Genomic DNA, 20,032 nt, shown 5'->3' with positions numbered 1-20,032 from the left:
TGCTCCTGACCGGAGATGCCGTCCCAGCAGCTACCATTGGCTGCAGGTTCCCGGCCAATGGGAGCTGTGGAACCGGCACTCGGGGCAGTGCACGGAGCTCCCTCACCGCCCTTACGCCTAGGAACCAGAGGGACATGCCAGCCATTTCCGGAAGCTACGTGGAGTTGGGTAGGGAGCCTGCCACCACACTGCCAACAGGACTTTTAATGGCCCAGAAGCAGTGCTGACTGGAGCTGCCAGGATCGCTTTTCAACCAGGCCTTCCGGTCAAAAACCAGACACCGGGCAACCCTAGGCAGAGCCAAGAATGAACTCAGATCTCCTGAGTCCCATTCCTGTGCCTTAACCACAAGATTCTCCTTCCTGTACAGATGAGAAGCTTCATACATTTTGATGCATCATTTCTGAATAACTGGATTGAAGGAAAATAGACACATACGAGACTGCAGAAGGTGGATTTTAATGGAACTTCTGTTTTTGTTTTCTGCAGGAACTACATTAGTTCTTCAATCTTTGCTTCCAACTTCCTGGTGTCAGTACCAGTAATTTCATAAATCTAGTTACAAACAAACAGACAAAACAAAAACAACAACAAAAGAAGGTTTACTTTGCAAAAAATTCTGATTGGATAAAGCAGTAAATTGCAATTTAGAAAGTTCCTTTTTAAAAAAAATGTTTGCGATAAACAATAAAATTTCATAAGAATTGCACACTAAAGCTCTGATTCTGCAAACACTCACACACCTGCATAACCTTACACATGGGGAGATTCATATTCAAGGATTGTTCTAACACAAAGACAGAGATTTGGGATTCCTCCTTTCACGCTCTGATTCAGCAAAGCATTTAAACATGTGCTTAACTCTAAACACATGCGCAAGTCCCATTTACTTTGAGGGAAAATAGGCATATACTTAAAATGTTTTGCTGAATCAGGTCCCTAAAAGCAAAACTATCTTGTCTTCACTTCTAGGAGGCCTGTCCGTTGATCAGTGAGCCTCTCAATCTATGTAATCTATATTTTTTCAGTCATCTATAGTCCTCTAAGTTATTTTATAAGTATTCAGTGAGTCTGATGCTTTACCTTTCACCAGGGCCACCCAGAGGATTCAGGGGGCCTGGGAAAGGGCCGAGTCTTTGGCAGCAATTCAGAGATGTGTCCCTCTTGGAGAGAAAGACCCGCCGCCAAATGCAACCAAAGAATGAAGCAGCGGCAGCAGAGCAGCCTAAGTGCTGCCGATCGTGGCTTTTATTTTTTTCCCCTGCCACTTGCGGCACTTGTACTCACCAGGCAGCACTTCGAGGCTTTGGCAGCACTTCCCCGGCAGGTCCTTCACTCGCTCCGAGTCTTCCACTGCACAGAAGGACCCGCCGCCAAAGACTCGGAGCGAGTGAAGGGCCCACTACTGAAGTTCCACCGAAAACCCAGAATGGCTCGCGGGGATTCTGCGGGGCCCAGGCACTGGGGCAAATTGCCCCACTTGCCCCCACTTTGGACGGCCCTGCCTTTCACAAGAAGACTTACATGAGCTCTCAGAACCATTTTGACCTAGCTGTGACAGTCCATCACATGAGGTTTTGCTGACTAAGCAAGTCAACTTAATAGTTCCATGTTCCTTTTTACAAAGGGAAAGGGAAAGGGAAATAAGGCGGTTGGAGAGGATCTGTGGATTTAAAAGTGGACTGTACTTAATGCCACCTGTAAAGCAAATCATGTTTGTTCTTTTTTAATAGCATTCAGTCTTCTACCAGAGGGGTCCGCCACACAAGAGGATGTTACATAGACTACTAATAGGACAAACCATTGTGATGGGGATATTAGATATTGACCAAATCTTGGCTGAACACGTGAATGGATGTGAACTATTTTGTGCATTACTTGTACTCCAGTAGCCCCAATGGCAAACAATGTGCATGTTATATCACCCGGTATGCTGTGGGATCCTGTGGTAGAGCTCCTTGGGGTAATCTTCGGTGACAAACTTAACTCTAAGTGTACTGGAATCCCAAAACTATACCATGCACTCCCTGCAAGTCACCCACAGACTGCCGGTGATCACACTTAAATCACCACGCCCAAACATTGTGTCCTGGAATAGCACTATGACATTGGGAGCAGATCAGTCAGAATTGCCATACAAGGACAGAACATGATGGAGACAGGATGAAAGGATAAAATGGTCCATCTTGTTGGGGATCCTGTTTCTTATGATCATCATAGAACTGGATATTTCAGAAGAAAGTGAACACCCGCCTCCCCTCCCACATATTTCACCTAGCTAATTGTGCAGTAATTTACCATGGATACAGATACAATTTCTCTGGTAAGCAGCTTAGGCTGTGCATTGTCAGGATATCATTGTGGATAAGAGACTTATTCGCGTGAAAATACTATGCTATTTGCTTCAATAATATCCTGTGGCAGAAGTGTGTTCAACAGGTTAAATGGATGAAAAAATAATTCCCTTTTATACACTTCAAATGCATTGTCTTTTTAGCCCAATTGTCGAAAGCTGCCTCAAAATTATGCCCATAGTATTTTGCAACCAAGTTTTTCCATCTTCATCCTTGCACCTCAGATTTGCACATGCAAATTGCAGCTGGTCTCACAAATTGATTAGTTGCATATCTAACTACTACCCATTAGTCTCTTGGGTCAGAGCCCACTGAAGTCAATGGGAATCTTTCCAATGATGTCAGTGGCCTCTGGATCAACCCTATGTGCAAAAATGCAGTGTCACAAATAACTGAGCATCTATCCACACAAAATTTGGAGTGCAATTGCAAAGAGTAGGTTTAGCACTTTATTTCATTGATTGATCCCTTGACCCTGTATTTTATGACTGGATCAAGAGAAGCACTCTATCAGCCTTCACTCTATTCTTCATTATTTCAAATACCTCTAGCCTATCCTATTCTCTTTTATCCATGCCAAAACAGGACTGAAAGCCAGCTTGTGAACTTTCCACTGGGCTGCCTAGTACAGTGATTTAATACGCTACAGCCTCTCATTTCCACAGACCTGGCTTCAATGCCTGACGCAAAATCTGTGTAGTTTTGTGCTCTCCTTGTAGCCCCTCAACCGATGCACATTTTTCTAGGATAGAAGACCGCCACACAATTCAACACAATTATTCACGGTACCTTCTGCGTCGGAGAGAGACCCCTGACTGGCAAAATGGGGATGTTGCAGGCCAGGACGGTGGCAGACCACAGTACTTGATTACTGTCCTAGGGTAGTCCCACTTGGAGCGCCCACCTGTGGCAGGCCATGACAAGACATGTGCACTGTCTCAGGTTATCCTTTCAGAGTCCCTGGTCACTTCACTTTAGGCTCAAAGTGACACAATTATACCCTGATTACTTTATAATATACCAGTCCCATCATGCAAATGGTCCCAAACAAGTTCCCAGGCCTGGTCTATTTCTCACCCCTGTGCAAACAGTCATTAAAACTTAAGGCATTTCATCCCTAGACGTCCCACATAGCACACACTGGTGCCTCTGATCCACACCTGGAGTCTCTGTCCATCCTCTCCTGTCCTTGTCCCAGGACAGCCACCACAGCCCTTCCCAGTGGATTCAAATCCCACTCTTCCTAGCAAGAACCCCTACAGCCTCTCTGCTGGGGAGCATTCACTTCCCCCTGGCCCTCTTCTGGTTCCTCTGGGTCCAGCCCTGGAGATCTCGGAGGATAAGACCCTCTGCTGCTCCCCTGCCTTCTAAACTCTCCAGCCCTGGTGCAGGGATGCCCTCTTTGCATACAGCGTTCCCCCAGGAAGTACCTTTGGCTTCCTTCCGGGACCTCCTCCAGTGCTCCTGGTAACTGGCAGCTTTTTCCTACCCCTGACAGAATCCGACTCCTCTGACTCACTCCTACTGGGTCTCTTCCTGATTCTTTATAGACCCCAGGTGCTGTCCTGTTCTATTAAGTGGCCAAATTGGGAGCACCTATTCTGGCACAGGGGAACTGGACCTGCTTCATTGACAGGGACCAGTCACGTAACAATGACCCACTTGTCTGATCTAGAGATGGACTCAGAAAAAAATCCCACCTGCTTTGGGAATCTGCAGATGTTTGGTTCTGGATCCAAACTCTTGAATGGCTTGAATCAAAACTCTGGAACTCAACATCCCCAGATTTTTGGGAAAATTCAGATCAAGGCTTAAACTATGTGGCTCAAATCCCACAGCCGAGTTTTTTCTTTTGCAAAAGGTCTTATTTTCTTAGGCACTTATTTCACACAAAAGCCTGAAATGTTTAAAAAATAGAAGCCTTTTTACTCAGTGCACCCCCACTTCCTGTGATTCACTGTGACTTTCAGCCAGCCAGTAAAACAGAAGGTTTATTAGACAACAGGAACACAGTCATAGGAAAACAGAGCTTGTAGGTACAGAAAACAGGACCCTTCAGCCAGGTCTATCTTGGGGGGTAGGAAGCCCAGACCCAGGTTATGGGCCTCCCTCCGTTTCCCCAGCCAGCTCCAAACTGACACTCCTTCCAGTCCCTCCTCTGGCCTTTTGTCATTTTCCCAGACCAGGAGGCCACCTGATCTCTTTGTTCTCCAACACCTTCAGTTGGCACCTTGCAGGGGAAGGGCCCAAGCCATCAGTTGCCAGGAGACAGGGTGTCGGCCATTCTCTGTGCAGACAGCATCGCACCTGCCCTCTAGAGCTCTGCAACAATCACGCACGCTTATCTCACCTCCTACATACTTTAAAAATGCATAGGGGAAACCGAGGCACCTATACAGTATTTAGAAAAAAACATTAAGAACATTCCCACTTCGTCACAGCAGCGTGGGCAGGAGTTTCAGAGAAATCTTTCTGAACCAGGCCTAGTCGTCATTAGGAAGGGATACAGCAAGTTATTAGCCTTTGCTGTCATACTAATAAAACAAAGACCCACAATTATCATTTTATGTCACTAGCTCTACAATACCTTCTCCGTTTTCTTGTACATCTGGAATGTCGGCATGGCAATAATTTTACAAGAATTAGCCACGTCCTAGGAAAGTGAGAAAAACGCCTGTAAAATCACCTGTCATACTAGTTCTAGAACCATTCATTAAAATCCAAGGGCATGCTTTCAGGCAAATAGCTAATAATAATAAAGAGAATGAGTCAAGAGAAATACAGGAAATTTACCTGTAAGATAAAAAACCCCAGAAAAGCTGCTTGCACAGTACCGTTGAGCTAGTATGTGACAAGATAACACACAGTACACAGAATTATTACTCATGAGAATGCCTTACAAAGCATTCAGCAAGGTGCCTTTGGTGCTTGTCATTCATGCTGAAGACAACTGAGTCAGCGAGAGCTTTTGCACTACTGTGCTGCTTGTACAATTCCTTCATTATTCATAGTTTTACCTTGCCACTTGATATATGCACAATAGCTTGAAGGGGCTGTTGAGATTTTTCTAACTCTTTGATATGCTGATGTGAAAATGTCCATATTGCACAGCTGTAGACAAAGGCAGAAATTGCTTGCAAGGGTTTTCAAAGTGGAGGTCGGGACCCCTCTGGGGGTCACGAGGTTATTACATGAGGGTTGTGAGCTGACAGCCTCCAACCCAAACCCCACTTTGCCTCCAGCATTTATAATGGTGTTAAATATATAAAAAAAGTGATTTTAATTTATAAGGGGGGGGGTCGCACTCAGAGGCTTGCTGTGTGAAACGGGACACCAGTACAAATGTTTGAGAACCACTGTGCTACAGCATGGTAAATAAAAAGTCAGCTCTTTAAAAAGCGGCAATGGAATGTCCAGCTAATCCTTTATGGCTACTTGGTGTCTCTGCTATTAGCTGGAGATCCTATGCTATTTTTAGTAAAATGATATGGACTTTGTTTGCTTTGGCTGTTAGGGTGACCAGTGGTCCCGATTTTATAGGGATAGTCCAGATATTTGGGGCTTTGTCTTATATAGGTACCAATTCCCTCCCTTGCCCACCTCCCTACCCGATTTTTCACACTTGCTATCTGGTCACCCTATTGGCTGTGCAGTGCCAGATCTGCAGCTGGTGTAAACTGGCATAGCGCCGCTAAATTCAGTGGAACTATGTTGAACAACAGCAGCTGAGGATATGGTACTGCACACTCCAGAGCACATAAAGGGGGATGCTCTAAATTTGAGCACAACTGAGAATTAAAAATCCCAGGACAAAGATTGGTGAAAATTCAAAAAGCCGGCAGCTTGTTATCTCTTTGCTGTCTATATCCATATTGCTGACTCACAGTATCGGTATCGGGGACTTGGCCCTGATCTAAATGACACTTGTGTAAATCAGGAGTAATTGCACTGAAGTCAATGCCTGATACGTCCTTCCAAATTCAGGACCTCTCTGTACGGCCACGTTTGACCAAGCTGTGTTTTGCAAAGCCAGCGCCAAACACAATCAGTCAGGTTTTTGATTTGCCAAAGATCAAAACCAAAGGTGATTTGAATCCGGTTCCATTTCATTTGAATGATCAGCATTTGGAGAGTAGGCAGCCATTTCACACAGGTGTTCTGTTTTTGATGATAAAAGCCAAGTATTTATTAATTATTATTATACCCTGAATATGATTTCAACAGCATGATTTTAACTAGCATGGTGTCAATAGCTTACCTCTGCCAGATCGATATCCACACTACAGAACACCACATTGTCATACCGAACAGCCAGGTCCTTTAGGAATAAATGGAATAAATATACTTGTTTGCTGAAGTACCATTAATAAGCATAGCAATATGTCAGCAATACATTTCCAGTACAGAAGCTACACTATTAAAAATAGCTGGAGTTGTGTATTAAATCACAGATCTAGTAATGGCCAGAGAAGGGCTGTGGGCTTCTCTCCAGAAATGGTGCGTTCTGATGGAACGAGCATTCTGCTGAGATTACTCACTGGGTGCCCCTAATTGGTTTTATTTTCTGCTTTGGGCTGGGAACTGAACTCTGCTTGCACTCCTAGATCCCTCCAGATGTGATGCCTCTGGGTCATTGCTGAAGCAAATTGGCAGGGCAGTGTTGGGAAGCTTCCTTAGCTGCTGCCGGTGCTGTACTTGTTACAGGGGTAGGGAAGTCCAGGAGTCCAGCGCTGGCTTCTCTCAAAAGCACTAGATTCAAGTCAGAAGCCCTGCCCACCGTTTACCCAGAAAATATTGGAAGAGATTGGAGGGGAGCCAGAACCAAACCTCCGGCCTTCGGGGATTTGCTCCCAGACCTAAATGTCACATTTGGGCACTAATTTTATACAAGCGGCCAGATCCAAACACTCCCAGATGTGCTCGTATTTGGAAGCCACTGCCTGGCTCACAGTAAGAGCCCATCTGTAGATGGATGTACACTATCCCAGCAGATTCACAGAGATAGGATTGGGGCAAGTCCTGGCCCAGCAGCGCACAGCCAGCACTGTGCGTCGTGGAAGGCTGTGGACTTTTCTCCTGGTGCTGGAGCCACTCTTCAGCCACTAGTGCATTATTAGGGTTGCATCGCTTCCACTGTGCCCCTCTCCCCCACTTCTATCTGTCAGACTGTCCAGTATGGCCAGGAAGTCATAGAGCCATTGGTCACATCCCCATCCCTTTCCTGGCTCAGCCCCCTCTCACCCTAAACCCAACCCCTGTACTGGGAACACAGGGATCTTCTGGGGAACAATCCACTGCATCGACTTCTGGGCTCCTGCCTCTCCCCTGTGCAAAGGAACCAGACCACTGGCATGAAGTCCAGGCACAGTGGGATGAAGGACACTGTTTGTGCTTTACATCTCCTGAGCACTGACCAATCAATGGACTCACTCTCCTCTTCTGTCTTTTTAGACCTCTGACAGGAGTGAGAGGCTCTAGCTTTGCTCCATTGGCAGCAACAATGTCACTCCAGCGTAAAGCTGGAGTAAGGCAATGCTGAATCATGCCCTCCATTTCCCAGGAAATACTAGAAGGTTCCAGGGAAATGGAGTCTCTTCAGGGGCTCTCTCGTGTTATTAGCTACTCATTCTATGCTAATAGCTGGTGGGTCAATCCTCTCATTAGACTCTGCCTCATTAACACAGTTGCTGAGCAACAAATGAGCATGGCTGTAACACAGCACCTAGCCACAGGGAGCCAATTAGAACAACAGTTGTGTGTGTGTGTGTGAAGGGGGGGAAATGCTTAATTCTCCATCATGTGACATTAGCCTGCTGTCTTCCTAGCAGGCATCACCAGATTCATCCTTCTTCAATCGTCCTTCCATGGGCAGTGATCCTGCCTGACAGGTCACAGAGAGCAGCTTTCAAGGCAGCATCCTGATGTTTTTCACTGGAAAGACACTGAGTCATCGGAACAAGTCCCGACACTGATTTTAACATAAGCCGACACCACTTGCTTGCTGGGTTGTTTATAATTCTGTGATGATGTCTCTTTTGCTTTCCCTTGTATGGAAATCAGGAGCAGCATCATTTTCTGTGTGAAAGCGAAAGCTGGCAAGAAAATCTCCAATGTTTCAAAATACATTCAGCAGCTCCCCATGTCAGTTCTAGAGAAGCTGGAAATCCCTGATCCTGCATGGGAAGGGGAGATCGGGCATCAGGGATCTTAATTAATACCAGGTCAGTGAGCTGTGTAAACTAGATTTACACTTCTTTGCATCACTGACGTGGTGCAAAGCAGCCAGAGCACATGGGTGAGTCTGATCCCACCTGTTTGCAACTTATTTTGGGCCAGACTCCGATATACCAGGTCATATTGACTAGCTCCTCCCATCACAAGCAGGCCCAGTGAAGCCAATGGGACTATTTGTAGAGTGAGACTAAGGATCAGAATAGACCCATTGGCCAACCAGAATCCATCAGAATTTTAATTCCCAAGGGATGACATGAGATAAAGCATTCTCCAAAGAATTCCCTGTTGAAATCCCCAGAGAATATTGTTTTCACCATCCCTGTGCTAGCAGCGTGGGTGACTCCATTTTCTTCTGTATTCACTGAACAGTCAAATCCTGTCCTCAGGCTTGTGCATACTGGAAAAGTGGAACCCAAAACAAATATCCTGGCTTCTCTGGGCAGACCTCAGTGCTGGCTATCCTAGACAATTGCTGACAGTCCCAACAGCGAGTCTCTCAGCAGCAGCCCTGGCATGGACACTTAGCTGGAAAAAGGCATGTTTTGTTCCTGACCTCTGTGCAGTGGAGTGCAGGAAATAGACAGATAGGCAACCTGATCAGTAACTAGTGCACAGTGGGATAGTAGTGGAAAGACTCTCATTACCCCCGTTTATCTACAGAACAAATACAGCCCAGGCAGTGGCAGTGAAAGCTTCTATACTCTGACTCACCGATGGCCCTGAGCCCTGAGGCTGGGAGATCACTTCTGGGGTTGGAGGGCAGAGCACAGAAACAGAGAGGAGGGAGAAGCCCTGTTAGATTATCCTGTCCATTTCCCTGGCAATGCAGGACTCAAGACCCCTTTTCATGCACTGGCACAGGAATGTTTCCATGCTTCCCAGTTGCGATACTCCTGACACACAGCAGAAACACCGCCGAATCCGCTACCCCTGGTTGGAGGCTCCTTTGTCTGCCCGCTGAGCCCCAACTAATATCACAGCTGCATGCTCATCTGGGAGGGTTTTTCAAGGTGCCCACCTGCTCACTGGGAACTGGACTGAGACTCTCAGCTCCTTTCATATAGGGCACCAGCAGATGGGAATAAATATCAGTGACTGATCCCTTGGCTCAGATTTGAACTGGTGACCTGAGAGTGAGCATTCCTCTGTTTATTTTCATCTCTCACAGGCGGGAAAGGAGCAAAAGAGTGAAGGGTTTTCTTTTGGAAGTGTTTATGGTTCTTGGTCCTCAGTCTCATAACTGTTTACATCATTTCTTTTTAAACATTACCACAGCTTGCAGCAAAACCACCAGTGGGGCCTGATTTTGATTCATTAAGATGTTTCCACGCCAGGGTATCACTTTAAGAGCTTTGCTAAAAGCCTGTTGTCTCTAATGGATGGAAACATTCTCCATCTAACTGTGTTGCTGATTTCCGGTATTAGACATTTTCACTGTAGGTTATTATGAGCCCTTGGGTTCCTGGGGTCCTTAATGCACTTTCCAGTTGTTCTAAGTGATAAGAGCGCTGCACAGCTAAAACCAAGAGATCGATACAAGTGAGGGCCAAGTTCTTGCAATCAAATCTATGTGAGAGGACCTCTGAACCAGTCTGTTGACTTCAGTGGGACTCTGCACAGGCACAGGGGTCTGCCTCTGCAGATCCTTATGCAGAATCAGGGCATAGGATCAGAACAATTATATAGCACTGAAATGTAAATGTCATTAGAATAATATTACTAGCTAGGACTTCATTTTCTGGGTTCTTGGTAAGCTCTGGTTAATGAATCCTCGCAGCACCTCAGAGAGATAGGTAAGTATGACTGTCCCTGTTTGCCAAAGAGAGGGGGGGTCCATGTCTCAGCTGGAAGTAGAACTCAGGAGTTCATAGATTTTAAGGCCAGAAGGCACTGTAATGATTATCTAGTCTGACTTCCTGCATAACACATGCCATATATCACGTCCACAACTTACATCTTGCATTAGGTCCACAACATTCTGTCTCCCAGGTCTAAGCCTCATTCTCTCTCTCTCTCTCTTGTTCTCTCATTCAGGGCTATGAGCTACAGCGTGCAGAAGGGTGTGTGAAAGGTGACCAGCTCCTGAAGGCATTGCGTCTGCAGGAGGTGTAGTACTTCTCCTCGGGGGGTGCACACAGCAGTGGCAGCTGCTGCTACACTCTTTTACTTTCTCATGCTATCCCAGGTCCACTGGTCCGGACAGCAGGTGGGAGGTTCTACCTTTGTCCCACAATCCCTTATGGGATTCCTAGTACTGCTGTAGGCCCTCGATTCCCCTAGTCCTTGCTTGCACCGTGGGGACACAAGGCCTGAGACTGTGCTTTGCCCCCATGCAGGGGCACAAGGGAAGTCAGGTTCATTATTCTGCACTCTTTCCCTGTGTGTCACCTATGCAAAACTAGGCACAATCTAGCCCTAAGTGTTCACAGGAAGAGAACTCCCCATGAATTCAGGTGGGAGACAGGTAACGCTGGTTCAAATTCAGAAATGGAGACGACCCCGGAAGAGGGTGAGGAGTGAGGATAGCAGCAGGTCTAGCCACACTGCTCAAGTGTGATGGGGCATATTTTGAAGAAGCTCCAATCTTTTTACTTCCAGAAATCAAGGCTGTGCCTTTTCTCCTGATAAAATTACTTGAAGGCTCAGAGCATGTGTTTTATGTCCAAAGGACAATATAGGTGTCCCCTCCCATGGATGTAGATCATATATCCAGGATGCAATGGAGAACCGAATGCCTTCCTTTCTAATTCAATACTGGCCCTTTCTGCAAAGAAAAGTAAAAGAGACACTCTATGGACTAGAGTTTCAGCTACACAGGTGTAAATCTTGAGTAACTCCATTGACCTCAATAGAGTTGTTCTGGATTTACATCATTGTAACAAAGATCACACTCTGTTTTGTGGGTTTTTTCCCATGAAATGTCAAGTCCCGCACCCCATTCTGGGAGTGGCATGGGATGGCAATACTGTACTTACATGAATGACAGGATCGATTGCTTTGCAAGGTCCGCACCATTTTGCCGAAAAGTCAACAACGACGAGTTTGGAGCCTGCGGCCTTCAAAAAATCATCAAATTCACTCTGAAATGAACACATTTGCGTGAAAAGGAAGAATTGCTGCATAGGCAGTGGATAAAGTTTGAACAACTTGAAGATTGTTGGCAAATGCACGACAAACAAAATATTTGCTCTACTGGAATCTTCTAATGTTTAATGAGAGAACTACACTTCAGCCCTGATTAACTTTCGTTTGTGTTAAATTAAACAGCACAAAAAAATAAATTCGGGAAGCGTCACAACAACACACTACATAATATGGTCATAGTGATCATCATAGAAACTCCTTTGTTTTCACAGACTATGGTGCAATGATAGAAGCTATGCTAATATCGATTGCAAACCATTATAACAAGTGGATGTTAAAAAGTCCCACTCATAGCAATGGCATCACTGTTCCCATAGTAACTAGTACATTCCAAAGAGGAAAAAGCAGAGGGAGACTGCAAAAGAGGAAAAAGATGAATGAAATAAGGCACATACTGCATGAAAATAAAAAGACATGATGGTCTGGGGTATTGTCAAGCTTTCGTTGCCACATGTCTGGGAAAATCTGTGTAACTCATTCACAGCTCTTCCTTGTACACATAATGTCACGGCAAATAAAGGCTTTATAGGTTTCCATAACCTCAACGAAGGAAAGAACCATATTCTCTGCTAGGGCAAACTGGTGCAATTCCAAAGATTCCAACACAGCTGTGCCAATTTACATTGGCAGAGAATTTGACTCCAACTGAGTACTAATAACGACACATTACATTTTGCATTTCCGAAGCACTACAGGAACATTAACTGATTCAGTCCCACAACACTCGCACAGTAAGATGAATCAAGCATTTTTATTCCCTGGAAATCTGGACAGAGCATTTAAGTGCTTTGAGGAAGGTCATGCAACACATCAGTGGCAGAAATAGGATGAGAACCTAGAAGAGCCTTGTCCTGTGCCTCAAGCTGTTGGACTTTACTGTCTCCCAATTACCAATGGTCACAAAAAGATCATTTATTAAAGGGCTGGGTCAGACACCCATTTAAGTTGGTGTTATTTTGCCATGCAAACTACAAATGGACAAACAAAATGGTATTGAACAGCAATATGCAAGTAAAGGTTGTTTTGGGGGACTATCTGAACAAACATACCCTTAGAGCCCCGACCAGGCTTATTCTATCTACTACCCAAGATCCACAAACCCGGAAATCCTGGACGCCCCATCATCTCGGGCATTGGCACTCTCACTGAAGGACTGTCTGGATATGTGGACTCTCTACTCAGACCCTATGCCACCAGCACTCCCAGCTATCTCCGTGACACCACTGATTTCCTGAGGAAACTACAACGCATTGGTCACCTCCCAGAAAACACCATCCTAGCCACCATGGATGTAGAGGCTCTCTACACAAACATCCCACACACAGATGGAATACAAGCTGTTAGGAACAGTATCCCTGATGATGCCACAGCACAACTGGCTGCTGAGCTCTGTGCCTTTATACTCACACACAACTATTTCAAGTTTGATGACAATATATACCTCCAGATCAGTGGCACTGCTATGGGCACCCGCATGGCCCCACAATACGCCAATATTTTTATGGCTGACCTGGAACAACGCTTCCTCAGCTCTCGTCCACTCACGCCCCTTCTCTACCTACGCTACATTGATGACATCTTCATCATCTGGACCCATGGGAAGGAGACTCTAGAAAAATTCCACCACGATTTCAACAACTTCCACCCCACCATCAACCTCAGCCTGGACCAATCTACACAGGAGATCCACTTTCTAGACACCACGGTGCAAATAAGTGATGGTCACATTAACACCACTCTATATCAAAAACCTACCGACCGCTACGCCTACCTTCATGCCTCCAGCTTCCATCCCGGGCACATCACACGATCCATTGTCTACAGCCAAGCACTGAGGTACAACCGCATCTGCTCTAACCCCTCAGACAGAGACCAACACCTACAAAATCTCCACCAAGCATTCTCAAAACTACAATACCCGCACGAGGAAATTAGGAAACAGATCAACAGAGCCAGACGTGTACCCAGAAGCCTCCTACTGCAAGACAAACCCAAGAAAGAAACCAACAGGACTCCACTGGCCATCACATACAGCCCCCAGCTAAAACCCCTCCAACGCATCATCAGGGATCTACAACCCATCCTGGACAATGATCCCACACTTTCACAGGTCTTGGGTGGCAGGCCAATCCTTGCCCACAGACAACCTGCCAACCTGAAACGTATTCTCAACAGCAACTGCACACCACACCATAGTAACTCTAGCTCAGGAACCAATCCATGCAACAAACCTCGATGCCAACTCTGCCCACATATCTACACCAGCGACACCATCACAGGACCTAACCAGATCAGCCATACCATCACTGGTTCATTCACCTGCACGTCCACCAATGTAATATACGCCATCATATGCCAGCAATGCCCCTCTGCTATGTACATCGGCCAAACTGGACAGTCTCTACGGAAAAGGATAAATGGACACAAATCAGATATTAGGAATGGCAATATACAAAAACCTGTAGGAGAGCACTTCAACCTCCCTGGCCACACTATAGCAGACCTTAAGGTGGCCATCCTGCAGCAAAAAAACTTCAGGACCAGACTTCAAAGAGAAACTGCTGAGCTTCAATTCATCTGCAAATTTGACACCATCAGCTCAGGGTTGAACAAAGACTGTGAATGGCTTGCCAACTACAGAACCAGTTTCTCCTCCCTTGGTTTTCACACCTCAACTGCTAGAACAGGGCCTCATCCTCCCTGATTGAACTAACCTCGTTATCTCTAGCTTGCTTTCTAGCATAAATATACCTGCCCCTGGAAATTTCCACTACATTCATCTGACGAAGTGGGTATTCACCCACGAAAGCTCATGCTCCAAAACGTCTATTAGTCTATAAGGTGCCACAGGATTCTCTGCTGCTTTTATCTGAACAAAAAACATTTACTCATCTCTCAGAACTGTTGTTCTTTGAGATATGTTGCTCATGTCCATTCCAATCAGGTGTGTGTGCGCCGTGGGCATGGTCGTCGGAAAGTTTTTCCCCTAGCAGCACTCCCCATGGTTGGCTGTGGAGCCCCCTGGAGTGGAACCTTCATGGCACTCCATATATGACCTTGCTGGCCCGGTGCCTCCTCAGTTCCTTCTTGCCAGCTACTCCGACAGCAGGGAAGGCGGGCAAGTTTGGAATGCATATGAGCAACACATCTCGAAGAACAACAGTTATGAGAGGTAAGTAACCATTTTTTCTTCTTCGCGTGATTGTTCATATTGATTCCAATAGGTGACTTCCAAGTCTTACCTAGGTGGTGGGGTCGGAGTTATGGAATTGCTGATTGGAGCACTGCTCTGCCGAAAGCTGCGTTATCTCGGGCATGCCAGACGATGGTGTAATGCGAGGTGAAGGTATGCACCAAGGATCAAGTTGCTGCCCTGCAGATTTCTTGGATCAGGACCTGGGCCAAGAACACTGCTGACGAGGTCTGGGCCCCGGGGCTGGTACTTTGGCCAGTTCATAGCACACGTGGATGCATGAAGTGATCTATGAGGATATTCTTTGAGATGAGACCGAGAAGCCTTTCATCCAGTCTGCCACCGTTATGAACAACTGGTTTGATTTTCTGAATGGCTCAGTGAGCTCTAGAGTGTAGAAAGCTAGTGCTCACCAAACATCGAGGGAGTGTAGCCTCTGCTCCCTGTTACTGGCATGAGGCTTAGGGTAAGAGACGGGCAGGAAAATGTCCTGGCTGGTGTGGAAGTGCAACACCATCTTGGGGAGAAAGGCTGGATGTAGCCTGAGTTGCACCTTATTCTTGTGGAAAACCGTGTAAGGTGGGTCAGAGGTGAGGGCCTTTAGCTCCTTGCAGAAGTAATGGTGACCAAGACAGATACTGGAGGGAACAAGTTGCCAGTGGTTCAAATGGGGACCCCATGAGCCTGGAGAGGACAAGGTTAAGGTCCCACTCAGGGATAGGCTGCTGGGGACATAGGGGAGAGGAGCAGTGCCAGGTCGATCCAGCCATTTTTGGTGCTGGGGAGCATTGGTGCCACGGGTCTTTGCCAGAGTCCTTCCACAGTGCTGCTTCCACCACTGTTGCTGGGGCACTACGCACCAATGAACTCGGCGCCGGGTCTTGCCGTGCCAGCGGAGGCTGAGGACTAAGTGCCACCTCCATAAGGAGCCGCTTGAGGCAAAAGTCTTGCTCCTTTTTGGTTCTGGGGCAAAATCCCTTACAAATCTTGCACTGATCGGCTTGGTGAGCATCCCCTAGACACTTCAGACAAGCATCGTGGGGGTTGCCCATTGACATGGGCTTGCTGCAGAACTTGCAGAGCTTGAACCCTTGGGACTTGGGCATGAAAGCCCTCCCAAGAAAAAACTGTCGGGATGGAGGGTAAACCCACCCGGCCCAACTGCTAACTACTAACTAACAACTAATAAGTACAGAGAATGCAAACAAACCAAACTAGAGAAACGTGGTAAAACTTGTAGAGCAAGATGCCACAGTTCCAATGACCATAACTGACGGTAAGAAAGAACTAAGGAGGCGCTGGGTTGGTGGGGTCATATATTGAGCGCCATGAAAGCTCCACTCCAGGGGGCTTCACAGTCAACCCAACGGGTGCTGCTAGGGAAAAAACTTTCCAACGACTTGCACATGGTGCGCGCACAACTAATTGAAATCGATATGAGCAATCACTCAAAGAAGGATCTGTAATTCTGCTTGGGCTGAAAGAGGGGGGGGATATGCTTGCTCTATATAAATATATCAGGGGGATTAACGTTAGGGAGGGAGAGGAATTATTTAAGTTTAGTACTAATGTAGGCACGAGGACGAATGGGTACAAACTGGATATTAGGAAGTTTAGACTTGAAATTAGACGAAGGTTTCTAACCATTAGGGGAGTGAAGTTCTGGAACGGCCTTCCGAGGGAAGTAGTGGGGGCAAAAGACTTATCTGGCTTTAAGACTAAGCTTGATAAGTATATGGAGGGGATGTTATGATGGGATAGTTTAATTTGGGCAATTGATTTTGGATTATCGGCAGATAAGTCTGCTCAATGGTCTGTGAGGGGATGTTGGATGGGATGGGAACTGAGTTACTGCAGAGAATTCTTTCTTGGGTGCTAGCTGGTGAGTCTTGCCCACATGCTCAGGGTTTAGCTGATCGCCATATTTGGGGTCGGGAAGGAATTTTCCTCCAGGGCGGATTGGCAGAGGCCCTGGAGGTTTTTCGCCTTCCTCTGCAGCGTGGGGCATGGGTCGCTTGCTGGTGGATTCCCTGCAGCTTGAGGTCTTCAAATCTCAATTTTGAGGATTTCAATAACTCAGTCATGGGTTCGGGGTTGTTATAAATGTGTATGGGTAGGGTTTTGTGGCCTGCCTTGTGCAGGAGGTCAGACTAGATGATCATATTGGTCCCTTCTGACCTACGAGTCTATGAGTCTATGAGTCTAAATTGTGACCTCTATTGGAAGTCCATTTAGTTTTGTTTAGACAAAACACGTGGTGTTAAGCTGTTTCTTTCCTTTTCACCTCTTTGGAATGCACTAATAAACTTGCAAGCCATTGGTTAATCCTCTATGACCTCACAAAAGACCTTGTAGGCAACTAATGGCCTGATCCAGCTACCAGTAAAATGAATGGGAGGCTTTCCAGTTCCTTAAATGGGAGTTGGCTTGAGTCATTAAGACACTGCTTCTTATTTAAGGGCTCGCTTCAGCTCCCACTGAAGTCCCATGAGGACTTCTACTCTCTCCATGAACCAGCTGCAGCCATACAGGTTAGATGTGGAATAAGCAACCTATCAGACTAGCTGTAGATATTGTATGTTATCATGGAGATGTGTAAAGGTACATGATGTTTGACAAAGACATAGGGCCAAATTATGCTCTCATTTACTCTGGAGTTACACAAGTATAACTCTATTGGAATTACTCTGGATTTACATCAGTGCAACAAAGCGGAATATGTCTCGTATGCAATTTGCTACAAACAGAGATGGCTGAGTAGTGATTAGGGTGACCAGATGTCCTGATTTTATTGGGACAGTCCTGATTTTGGTTTTTTTTTTCTTATATAGGCACCTGTTACCCCCCGCATCCCAATTTTTTACACTTGCTATCTGGTCACCCTAGTAGTAATATTTCTTTATTTGTTATGGGTTTTTTTAGCTCTAATGAAAGCTCTGGAGATTTTTGACCTTGAGACCACCACTAGACCCCTCACTTGTCCCACAAGGATCAAGGCTCTCTACTCCTATTCAACATTTAGAGTCAGCCCCTAGATCGGGGTGGGTAAATTACAGCCTGCAGGCCGGATCTGCCCAGCAAGCCATCTTAAGCCATCCAGTGAGCTCCCACTGGTGAGTAGAGTCTGGAGCTTGCCATGCTCCGGTGCTCCAGCCAGGGTGCAAGGTCGGGGGCTGCACCACGCGGCTGCAAGAAGCCGCAGTATGGCCCTGCTCCAATTCCTACGTGCTCCAATGGGAGCTGCAAGGGTGGTGCCTGTGGATGGGGCAGTGTGCAGAGCTGCCTGGCTGCACCTCCGCGTAGGCGCCAGAGAAGGGACATGCTAGTGCTTCCAGGAGCCACTTGAGGTAAGCACTGCTTGAAACCTGCACTCCTGAGCCTCTCCCCACACCCCAATCCCCTGCATCAGTCCTGATCCCCCTCCCACCCTCCAAACCCATTGATCCCAGTCCAGAGCACCCTTCTGCACCCCAAACCCCTCACCCCCAGCCCAACCCCAGAGCCCATACCCCCAGCTGGAGCCCGCACCCCTTCCCACACCTCAACCCTCTGTCCAGCCCAGATCCCCCTCCCACACCCTGAACTCCTCATTTCTGGCCCCATCTCAGAGTCCACACCCACAACCAGAGCCCTCACCCCCTCCTGCACCCCAATCCCAATTTTGTGAGCATCCATGGCCCGTTATACAATTTCTATTCCCAGATGTGGCTCTTGGGCCAAAAAGTTTGCCCAGCCCTGCCCTAGATGAACTGATCAGATGACATAGACTCAAGTGCCAGCAATGTGCAGAGGACATATATCTCTACTTATTCTTCACCGCGTATGGTCACACCACTACCACCAAGATGGCCCAGTGCTTGGAGTAGATCAGCCCATGCATGAAGAACAGTGGGTTGAAGCAGAACACTGGTGGGCAGGGGAAAGCATTTTGAAGAGTTCACAGCTGCAATTCAGTCTCCTCTGGTTGAAGGCATACATTGAAAATTGGTCAAGTCAGTCTGAGTTTAGGGGCGCTGCTGGATTCCACGCTGATGTTAAGCTTTAACATAGCAGGATCCACTAGTAATGTCTTCTACTGTCCCCGTTTGGCTAGGAGACTCCATAACATCATGGCACATGATGAGCTGACCTCTGTTATTCATGCCTTTGTCACCTTTCAGCATGACTATAGCAATGCAATACACCTGGGCATGAAGCCTTCAGTAGCTTAGGAAATTCCAACTAGTTCAGAACTGCAGTGCTTCTCCTCAGCAACACAGTCTACCATGAATACATCAAACCTGTCCTCTGCTTGCTACACTGGCTCCCCATAGAAGACAGAATCATATTCAAGTTCTTGGTCCTTATTTTCAAGGCACTCAATGGCTGGGGCCCAGTGCATCTAAAAGATTAACTAAAGCTCCAGGGTGAAGACCGTAGTCAACTACTCTGTTCCTCTGGCACAATGGAACTCACAACAATAAGAGTAAAGCTCATCCATGCAGGAGTTTGAGCTTTGTTAGGGGCTGGTCCGAGACTGTGGAACAAACTCCCCCAGGAACTATGGGCCATCACAAACCTCACCACCTTCTGCTCCAAGTGCAAGGAGCACTTCTTCGACGTGCCCTCTCTAACATGAACACATAGCAACATGTATATTAACCAGAAAACCAAAAAAACCCTATGAAAACAAAACACTCTACTGAACATACAATTCTCCCCATGGGGACAGAATGAGACAACAGACCACACGTGAGAACTGTTAGTCACAGTGCTTGATGCCTGTCTGGGAAGCACTCAGTTACTACAGAGCATGGTATAAGAACCTATATAGAATAGAATAGAATAGAATAACCATGCTTTCAGAGAACAGGCAGTACTTGTCCTTTATGTTACTTCAGCTATGTGCCTTGATCCAGAGGTGGAGCCCTTCCTCCCAGGAGTGAAGGGTTATTTCTACTCTTCTCCTCTTGAGATTATCGACCAAGTGGTGGTTTGTGTGGGGTGGACACTTGTCCACTAGGAATTGAACTTAACCCACCCAAGGCAGTGCTATTCTAGGGAAAAATAAATGAGCAGGCCAACAGCTGGTGGAAACTGGCGTAGCTTCATAGAAGCAAATGGAGCA

General features: G+C 46.6%; 1 protein-coding gene across 1 annotated transcript; it reads right to left on the bottom strand.

Annotated features, from left to right (window-relative positions):
- Positions 1–492: 492 nt before the first annotated feature.
- LOC116816032 (thioredoxin-like) lies at positions 493–11,710 on the bottom strand. The gene is made up of 4 exons (XM_032764937.2): positions 11,564–11,710; positions 6,613–6,672; positions 4,942–5,007; positions 493–555 (listed from the first exon to the last, which is right to left on the bottom strand). The coding sequence occupies exons 1-4, from the start codon at positions 11,708–11,710 to the stop codon at positions 493–495; spliced, it is 336 nt and encodes a 111-aa protein (XP_032620828.2).
- Between the last annotated feature and the right edge of the window lie 8,322 nt (positions 11,711–20,032).

The sequence above is a fragment of the Chelonoidis abingdonii genome, chromosome 6 (assembly GCF_003597395.2).
Source record: "Chelonoidis abingdonii isolate Lonesome George chromosome 6, CheloAbing_2.0, whole genome shotgun sequence".
In the NCBI taxonomy this organism is placed as follows: domain Eukaryota; kingdom Metazoa; phylum Chordata; order Testudines; family Testudinidae; genus Chelonoidis; species Chelonoidis abingdonii.
This window is presented reverse-complemented; position numbering and strand designations above follow the sequence as displayed.